This window comes from Salmo salar, chromosome ssa17 (assembly GCF_905237065.1).
Source record: "Salmo salar chromosome ssa17, Ssal_v3.1, whole genome shotgun sequence".
Lineage (NCBI taxonomy): Eukaryota > Metazoa > Chordata > Actinopteri > Salmoniformes > Salmonidae > Salmo > Salmo salar.
In genome coordinates, this window is record NC_059458.1 from 56,699,822 (window position 1) to 56,709,821 (window position 10,000).

At 51.3% G+C, this 10,000-nt stretch overlaps 1 protein-coding gene across 14 annotated transcripts in view; it reads left to right on the plus strand.

Moving 5' to 3' along the window:
• The window catches only part of LOC106576150 (transcription factor SOX-5), a 383,455-nt gene that overhangs the window by 333,717 nt on the left and 39,738 nt on the right, over nucleotides 1-10,000 (plus strand). For 10 of the 14 annotated variants that reach the window (XM_045699762.1, XM_045699759.1, XM_045699761.1 and 7 more), the window contains 2 exons: nucleotides 1,280-1,406; nucleotides 9,462-9,550. In XM_045699762.1, the coding sequence (XP_045555718.1) occupies nucleotides 1,280-1,406; nucleotides 9,462-9,550 (216 nt within the window). The remainder of the gene's footprint in view (nucleotides 1-1,279; nucleotides 1,407-9,461; nucleotides 9,551-10,000) is intronic. The other 4 variants (XM_045699760.1, XM_045699767.1, XM_045699770.1 and 1 more) reach the window with 1 other exon arrangement.

Sequence of the window (10,000 nt, forward strand, 5' to 3'; positions counted from 1 at the left end):
GGGGAAGGAACGAGACGGAGGAAATACTTGATCCCATCATCCATTTAACTCACCTACCTGTCCGTCATCCTGCGGTGACATAAGAGGATGATGTCATTGAATGTTTTATAATATTGCAGATATTTGTTTCTACAGGTAATAGCTTATTCCTTTTGTTCCTTGGGTTTGAATTATATTTCATTCAACCGTTGGTTATGAAACTATAAGGCCCACCTGGGTTTGGTATCTTCAATCCATCTATCTAACTCATACTGCGGACTATCTCTCCCATGTCTCTCCACATCTCTTCTGTCCGTCATGTCGCTCCTCAGTGTCTTTGTGTTGTTTTTGGCAGAGCAGTCTTCAGCTGAACACGCACACGTACACACTCGCTCACACACAAACACACACAAACACACAGTCTTCGGCTTCCACCATCTGTCTCCTACTTCTCTCTCTGTGCCGAACACTCAGACTCTTCCTCTTGCCAAAGTCACTGAGTTTGTATTTTTTCTCTGAGTTCTGGAAACCTTGTGAAGAGGGATGGTGTGCTGCCGACTCAGAGTGCTCCTCTCTCCTCGCTCCTCTCTCCTTGGGGACGGAAGAAGCCAGGCCAGCTGTTATGAGAGTTTAGCAGTGATTCTTCCTCGTGACTCCCTCGTTGTCTCAGTAATCAACAGGACAGGACTCCCTGACTCTGACCTGTCTCAGCTCATATACACAGCTCTGTATCAGACTCAGGTGCTCAAGAGGAGAGGAGAGAGTACGTACTTGCGTGTTGGATAGGGGTGTGCGGCGGGAGGGGTGTGTGTGTGTGTGTGTGTGTGTGCACTCTTCTGTCCCTGTGTGTGTCCGTGTGTGTATATAGCTGCACATGTGTGTGTCTGTGTGTCAGCATTCTTCAGTTTCTTCCTTCTAATCTTGTTCATGGCCAGATGACCTTACCTGACCTCGCTACGCTGAGCTGTGATTGTGTCTAGAGGTTAAAGGTCACAGACACGGACCTGATACCCCCTCTGTGAGGAACAGACAATACCCCAAGCTGGCCTACATTGATACAGATAGAGCAGCCTTCTGCTTCTGTCTGCTCTGTTCCCCCTCGCTACCCAAGATCAATATCTGACTACACCTGGACTGGTCGCTCACATACCTTCCCCACCCCAGTCAGATACATACATCCATATGCTCAGTAAACTGATCTCTCTCTATCGCTCTCTCCTCCTCCCCCTCTCCTCCTCCTCTCCGCTCCTCCTTCCCTCTCCTATCCTCCTCTCCTCCTCCCCCTCCACCCGTCTCTCAGCAGGTCCAGGGGCAGCTGCCTCCGTTGATGATCCCAGTGTTCCCTCCAGACCAGAGGACTCTGGCTGTCGCCGCTGCCCAGCAAGGCTTCCTGCTGCCCCCTGGGTTCAACTACAAACCAGGCTGCAGTAAGTACTAACAGTCTCCTCAAACTGACTATTCTCTGTGGGCCTAGATTGGGACATGTCAGTGGGGTTGTTGCCACGCCACAACATGTGTATTTTCTACAGAGACAGGGACCCTCTCTCTCTCTCTCTCTCTCTCTCTCTCTCTCTCTCTCTCTCTCTCTCTCTCTCTCTCTCTCTCTCTCTCTCTCTCTCTCTCTCTCTCTCTCTCTCTCTCTTGTCTGTTGGCTCATTCCTTCACTTGGCTCATCCTTTTGTCTCCATTTTCAATTTTCCAGAAAATATTTTTTTCAAAGCAACCAAAAAAGCCTCATCCTGTGGGACTTGTTATTGGCCGCGGCAGTCCGGCTGTGAGGCAATGTGTTGTTTACCGCGAGAAGCAACACGCGTGTGCCAGGAACGACATTCCGAATACCGTAGGAACACGCCAGGGGGTAGAGTGACCTGCCCCAGGTTCCCTCACATTAACACGGGCCCCCGCCAGAACATGCATCCAACACGCCTCACACACGCCTGTCCAACAATCCTCGCGCTCGCCTCCCCCTACAGACAGACAGACTGGTCTCTCTAAGGTCCAGCTCCTCCCCCAGAAACTAACAGCTTCCTAAACAAGTCTCCTTCCAGTTTCAATTAATGCCGTGATGTGCCAGTCCTCGCCCACCACCCACCGCCCACTGCCCACTTAAAGACCCCCGCTGTCTTGGAGGAATATTACTGTCTTTTCTCTGCCTGAGCCAAGGAGAATGGTGTTGCTCTGAATGACAGAGAGTACTGCTGTCCTTCTGAAACATCAACACTTGTTGACTTTTGAAAGTTAGACTTGTACATGGGTTATATGCTATGCACACTAGTAGTACACTTCACTGCCATCACACACACTTCATACATACACATAGTACATGGTACATACTGCACCCCAGTGGTTCTCAATCCTGGTCCCGGGGACCCAAAGGGGGGCACTTTCTTGTTTTTGCCCTAGCACTACACACCTGATTCAAATCATCAACTCATCGTCAGGCTTGGATGATTCGAATCAGGTGTGTGGTGCTAGGGCAAAAACAAGAATGTGCCCCCCTTTGGGAGAGTGCATAGGCAAAGAGCGATTGCAGGAGGGTGCAGGCGGATAGAACAGAGAAAGAAAAAGAAAGAGAGAGAATGGAAAGAGACAGAACAGAAAGAGTGCTGCGACGATGACGTCGACCTCGCTGGCTTAATTACATCCAGGGCATCTTTATCTTCCCCAGGACCAGGATTGAGAACACCACACACTGTAGACAGAACACACACACACACACACACACACACACACACACACACACACACACACACACACACACACACACACACACACACACACACACACACACACACACACACACACACACACACACACACACACACACACACACACACACACAAAATACACAATTTGCCCAGTGTGGCCTCTACTCTTGTCCCTATCCATCCATCCATATCTCTCTCTCTCTCTCTCTCTCTCTCTCTCTCTCTCTCTCTCTCTCTCTCTCTCTCTCTCTCTCTCTCTCTCTCTCTCTCTCTCTCTCTCTCTCTCTCTCTCTCTCTGCCTCTGTCTCTCTCTCTCTCTCTCTCTCTCTCTCTCTCTCTCTCTCTCTCTCTCTCTCTCTCTCTCTTTCTCTCTCTTTCTCTCTCTTTCTCTCTCTCTGTGAGAACTCTCAGTCCTGCCCAGTAGTCTAGGGAGATGCATCTCTCTGGCCAAGAGCAACATGTTTGCTTTCTTTATTTCTCTCTTTTGTTACAGCCGTCCCCACGAGGAGCATGAATATCTGCCTCTCCGTTGTTTGTTTAAGGAGCAGGAGGCAAAAATGTCTGGGGCCAAAATGGCACCCTATTCCCTGCATAGTGCACTACTTTTGACCAGAGCCGCATCGGTAGTGCACAATGTAGGGGATAAGGTGCCGTTTGGGATGCTCCCTATCTACCAGAATACACATCCACTGAAATAAGGATCCCTCTAAAAAATGCTACTTGAACCCTGGCATTTTTTGTGTCCCAGAGTTGTATGGGAAAAATGTTTTGGAGAGGCTGAATGCTGAAGTCTGAAATACTGCTTATTGAGACCGGGTCCTGGGTCAGGACTGATTGTTACAAAGCCAGGCACACACCACACACACACACACACACACACACACACACACACACACACACACACACACACACACACACACACACACACACACACACACACACACACACACACACACACACACACACACACACTAGTGCCATGGCCAGAGCGGAGAGACCCAGTGTATTGTCCTGATATAGCATTGTGACGAAGTCACTCTGGGACCCAGTCAGATATGCAGGGTCATACCCTGAGAACATTGTGGTGTATTAGTGTCACTGTTTATATCTGACTGTCTATGCCTAGTGGCAGTAATATTCCACTGCCATGGCATTCATTTGAATAGATACGCCCTTTAAGGAAGTAAATACATCCATTTATCAAAACACAAGTGTCTTTCACTCTCTGATGTTCTGTTTACACAAATAACACACACTCTCATACTGAGGAGAATAAGAACACTGGTGGCTTAATGAAATCTGTCATCTTTCGGTCCTCATGTTCTCCCTCTATCCCTCCTCCTCTCTGTCTTCTCCCTCTATCCCTCCTCCTCTCTGTCTTCTCCCTCTATCACTCCTCCTCTCTGTCTTCTCCCTCTATCCCTCCTCCTCTCTGTCTTCTCCCTCTACCCCTCCTCATCTCTGTCTTCTCCCTCTATCCCTCCTCCTCTCTGTCTTCTCCCTCTACCCCTCCTCCTCTCTGTCTTCTCCCTCTATCCCTCCTCCTCTCTGTCTTCTCCCTCTACCCCTCCTCCTCTCTTCTCCCTCTATCCCTCCTCCCTCCTGTCTTCTCCCTCTATCCCTCCTCCTCTCTGTCTTCTCCCTCTACCCCTCCTCCTCTCTTCTCCCTCTATCCCTCCTCCCTCCTGTCTTCTCCCTCCATTCCTCCTCCCTCCTATCGTCTCCCTCTATCCCTGCTCCCTCCATTCTTCTCCCTCTATCCCTCTTCCCTCCTATCTTCTCCCTCTATCCCTCCTCCCTCCTATCTTATCCCTCTATCCCTCCTCCCCCTGTCTTCTCCCTCTATCCCTCCTATCTTCTCCCTCTATCCCTCCTCCCTCCTATCTTCTCCCTCTGTCCCTCCTCCCCTGTCTTCTCCCTCTATCCTCCTCCCTCCTATCTTCTCCCTCTATCCCTCCTCCCTGTCTTCTCCCTCTATCCTTCCTCCCTCCTATCTTCTCCCTCTATCCCTCTTCCCCTCTGTCTTCTCCCTCTATCCCTCCTCCCTCCTATCTTCTCCCTCTATCCTTCCTCCCCTCTGTATTCTCCCTCTATTCCTCCTCCCTCCTATCTTCTCCCTCTATCCCTTCTCCCTCCTATCTTCTCCCTCTATCCCTCCTCCCTCCTATCTTCTCCCTCTATCCCTCCTCCCCTGTCTTCTCCCTCTATCCCTCCTATCTTCTCCCTCTATCCCTCCTCCCTCCTATCTTCTCCCTCTATCCCTCCTATCTTCTCCCTCTATCCCTCCTCCCTCCTATCTTCTCCCTCTATCCCTCCTCTCTCCTATGTTCTCCCTCTATCCCTCCTATCTTCTCCCTCTATCCCTCCTCCCCCTGTCTTCTCCCTCTATCCCTCCTATCTTCTCCCTCTATCCCTCCTCCCTCCTATCTTCTCCCTCTATCCCTCCTATCTTCTCCCTCTATCCCTCCTCCCTCCTATCTTCTCCCTCTATCCCTCCTCTCTCCTATGTTCTCCCTCTATCCCTCCTATCTTCTCCCTCTATCCCTCCTCCCTCCTATCTTCTCCCTCTGTCCCTCCTCCCCTGTCTTCTCCCTCTATCCTCCTCCCTCCTATCTTCTCCCTCTATCCCTCCTCCCTGTCTTCTCCCTCTATCCTTCCTCCCTCCTATCTTCTCCCTCTATCCCTCTTCCCCTCTGTCTTCTCCCTCTATCCCTCCTCCCTCCTATCTTCTCCCTCTATCCTTCCTCCCCTCTGTATTCTCCCTCTATTCCTCCTCCCTCCTATCTTCTCCCTCTATCCCTTCTCCCTCCTATCTTCTCCCTCTATCCCTCCTCCCTCCTATCTTCTCCCTCTATCCCTCCTCCCCTGTCTTCTCCCTCTATCCCTCCTATCTTCTCCCTCTATCCCTCCTCCCTCCTATCTTCTCCCTCTATCCCTCCTATCTTCTCCCTCTATCCCTCCTCCCTCCTATCTTCTCCCTCTATCCCTCCTCTCTCCTCGGTTCTCCCTCTATCCCTCCTATCTTCTCCCTCTATCCCTCCTCCCCCTGTCTTCTCCCTCTATCCCTCCTATCTTCTCCCTCTATCCCTCCTCCCCCTGTCTTCTCCCTCTATCCCTCCTATCTTCTCCCTCTATCCCTCCTCCCTCCTATCTTCTCCCTCTATCCCTCCTCCCCTGTCTTCTCCCTCTTCCCTCCTATCTTCTCCCTCTATCCCTCCTATCTTCTCCCTCTCTCCCTCCTATATTCTCCCTCTATCCCTCCTATCTTCTCCCTCTATCCCTCTTCCCATCTGTCTTCTCCCTCTATCCCTCCTCCCTCCTATCTTCTCCCTCTATCCTTCCTCCCCTCTGTATTCTCCCTCTATTCCTCCTCCCTCCTATCTTCTCCCTCTATCCCTTCTCCCTCCTATCTTCTCCCTCTATCCCTCCTCCCTCCTATCTTCTCCCTCTATCCCTCCTCCCCCTGTCTTCTCCCTCTATCCCTCCTATCTTCTCCCTCTATCCCTCCTCCCTCCTATCTTCTCCCTCTAATCTTCTCCCTCTATCCCTCCTCCCTCCTATCTTCTCCCTCTATCCCTCCTCTCTCCTATGTTCTCCCTCTATCCCTCCTATCTTCTCCCTCTATCCCTCCTCCCTCCTATCTTCTCCCTCTATCCCTCCTCCCCTGTCTTCTCCCTCTATCCCTCCTATCTTCTCCCTCTATCCCTCCTCCCCCTGTCTTCTCCCTCTATCCCTCCTATCTTCTCCCTCTATCCCTCCTCCCTCCTATCTTCTCCCTCTATCCCTCCTCCCTCTGTCTTCTCCCTCTTCCCTCCTATCTTCTCCCTCTATCCCTCCTCCCTCCTATCTTCTCCCTCTCTCCCTCCTATGTTCTCCCTCTATCCCTCCTATCTTCTCCCTCTGTCCCTCCTCCCCTGTCTTCTCCCTCTATCCTCCTCCCTCCTATCTTCTCCCTCTATCCCTTCTCCCTCCTATCTTCTCCCTCTATCCCTCCTCCCTCCTATCTTCTCCCTCTATCCCTCCTCCCCTGTCTTCTCCCTCTATCCCTCCTATCTTCTCCCTCTATCCCTCCTCCCTCCTATCTTCTCCCTCTATCCCTCCTATCTTCTCCCTCTATCCCTCCTCCCTCCTATCTTCTCCCTCTATCCCTCCTATCTCCTATGTTCTCCCTCTATCCCTCCTATCTTCTCCCTCTATCCCTCCTCCCCTGTCTTCTCCCTCTATCCCTCCTATCTTCTCCCTCTATCCCTCCTCCCTCCTATCTTCTCCCTATATCCCTCCTCCCCCTGTCTTCTCCCTCTTCCCTCCTATCTTCTCCCTCTATCCCTCCTCCCTCCTATCTTCTCCCTCTATCCCTCCTCCCTCTGTCTTCTCCCTCTTCCCTCCTATCTTCTCCCTCTATCCCTCCTCCCTCCTATCTTCTCCCTCTCTCCCTCCTATATTCTCCCTCTATCCCTCCTCCCTCCTATCTTCTCCCTCTCTCCCTCCTATATTCTCCCTCTATCCCTCCTATCTTCTCCCTCTGTCCCTCCTCCCCTGTCTTCTCCCTCTATCCTCCTCCCTCCTATCTTCTCCCTCTATCCCTTCTCCCTCCTATCTTCTCCCTCTATCCCTCCTCCCTCCTATCTTCTCCCTCTATCCCTCCTCCCCTGTCTTCTCCCTCTATCCCTCCTATCTTCTCCCTCTATCCCTCCTCCCTCCTATCTTCTCCCTCTATCCCTCCTATCTTCTCCCTCTATCCCTCCTCCCTCCTATCTTCTCCCTCTATCCCTCCTCTCGCCTATGTTCTCCCTCTATCCCTCCTATCTTCTCCCTCTATCCCTCCTCCCCTGTCTTCTCCCTCTATCCCTCCTATCTTCTCCCTCTATCCCTCCTCCCCCTGTCTTCTCCCTCTATCCCTCCTATCTTCTCCCTCTATCCCTCCTCCCTCCTATCTTCTCCCTCTATCCCTCCTCCCCCTGTCTTCTCCCTCTATCCCTCCTATCTTCTCCCTCTATCCCTCCTCCCTCCTATCTTCTCCCTCTATCCCTCCTATCTTCTCCCTCTATCCCTCCTCCCTCCTATCTTCTCCCTCTATCCCTCCTCTCTCCTATGTTCTCCCTCTATCCCTCCTATCTTCTCCCTCTATCCCTCCTCCCCTGTCTTCTCCCTCTATCCCTCCTATCTTCTCCCTCTATCCCTCCTCCCTCCTATCTTCTCCCTATATCCCTCCTCCCCCTGTCTTCTCCCTCTTCCCTCCTATCTTCTCCCTCTATCCCTCCTCCCTCCTATCTTCTCCCTCTATCCCTCCTCCCCTGTCTTCTCCCTCTATCCCTCCTCCCTCCTATCTTCTCCCTCTCTCCCTCCTATATTCTCCCTCTATCCCTCCTATCTTCTCCCTCTGTCCCTCCTCTCTCCTATCTTCTCCCTCTATCCCTCCCCTCTCCTATCTTCTCCCTCTATCCCTCCTGTCTCCTATCTTCTCCCTCTATCCCTCCTCTCTCCTATCTTCTCCCTCTATCCCTCCTCTCTCCTATCTTCTCCCTCTACCCCTCCTCTCTCCTATCTTCTCCCTCTACCCCTCCTCTCTCCTATCTTCTCCCTCTATCCCTCCTCTCTCCTATCTTCTCCCTCTATCCCTCCTCTCTCCTATCTTCTCCCCTTATCCCTCCTATCTTCTCCCTCTATCCCTCCTTCCCCTGTCTTCTCCCTTCATCACTCTTCCCACCTGAATTCTCCTTCCATCCCTCCTCACCCATTTTCTCCCTCCATCCCTCCTCCCACGTGTCTTCTCCTTCCATCCCTCCTTTCTGCCCCCAGCCCTGACCTTTCCCTCCCATAGTAATTACACAGGCCTAGCTATCTGCAGCTGGGTGCTAATAACCTGCTCCCTTCTTTTTTATTTCCTATTCTCTCCATTCCTGATTCATCACACTTCACTTACTGCCAACATGGCCTACTGAGACGAGGACGGGGGGGGAAGACAGAAAAAGTGAGAGAACAAGAACAAGCATAGAGAGAGAGTGCATAAACAAAGAGCGATTGCAGAAAGAGGGTGCAGACGGAGAGAACAGAAACAGAGAGAGGAAAAGAAAGAGAGAGAATAGAAAGAGTGCTACAACGATGACGTCACCCTCGCTGGCTTAATTACGTCCAGGGCATCTTTATCTTTGAACACCTTCAGAGTCTTTGTCAGGAGGTATTAGAGAGAGGCCACACAATCAGCCTTTCATTAGGACGCACCAGATACAGGACAAAGGAGGGCTTTAGAACGGACCGGAGAAAGGGAGGGAGCTCAGACGGAGGGATGGAGGTGGAGAGGGAGGAAGGGAAGGAGGGAGGGAGGGGAGGCAGATGGAGGGATAGAATGTAGAACAAGGGGAGAGAAGAGTAAAGGGTCTATCTGGACTGAAGGTAGAGGGGCAGAGAGAGAGAAGGGATGGGGGATCATTTGGCCTAAATAGAGGACAGGGAGGAAGTGAAAGGAGAGAGGTCACACACGGGAGTGTCAAAGATGTCTCGGTGTAGAAAGAGAAAAGGAGGTAGAGAGGAGGTGGGGCCATGTTATGGAGAAAGGGCTGTGGGAGTGCACATAGAAGAGTGTGAAGGTGTTGAGAGGGTGAGGACAGAGGATAGAGAGAAAAAGAGAGGGAGGGGAAAGGAAGAGGGAGAGAGGCACAGTCTGTTGTCCAACATAAATTGTAGGGAGGCACTGAACAGGAAAAGAAAGGAGGAAGTGAAGGAAGAGAGGAAGGAGTGATAGCTGACGTGTATTTTTTCTTTTCCTCTGTCCAGGTGACCCTTACCCTCTCCAGCTGGTCCCTACTACCATGGCAGCAGCTGCTGCCGCGGCAACCCCAGGCCTCGGTCAACTACAGCTCCAGGTGAGACCAGCACCATGCTGATGGTTTTATTTGCCTTAATACATAGAGTTAAACCTTTCTATTGTGAGATTGCAATGTTGTTGTGTTTTAGGTCCAAGGATATCGCCCTAACTCAGTGGTGCTCAAACCTCCCCTCAGAGACCCTCAGACGTGTGATCTGTGATCTGTGAACTAACTCAGCTGGTTCACCTAGTGAAGGGCTTGATAATTAGTTGACGAGTTCAAACAGGTGTGCTCTGGAATAGTTGAAATACACGGAATGGCTGGGGGTCTCCGAGGAGAGGTTTGAGAACCACTGCTACCTGACTAAGCTGGTGCTTCTGTTTTCTGTTCGATGACAGTGTTAGGTTACCATAGTGATGCTCTTTTGTTCTGGAGGAGAGACCTTGAGCAGAGAATAGAATCACTAAAGTGCTACTTATTGTTCACTCTCATAAGACTGGAGTCATA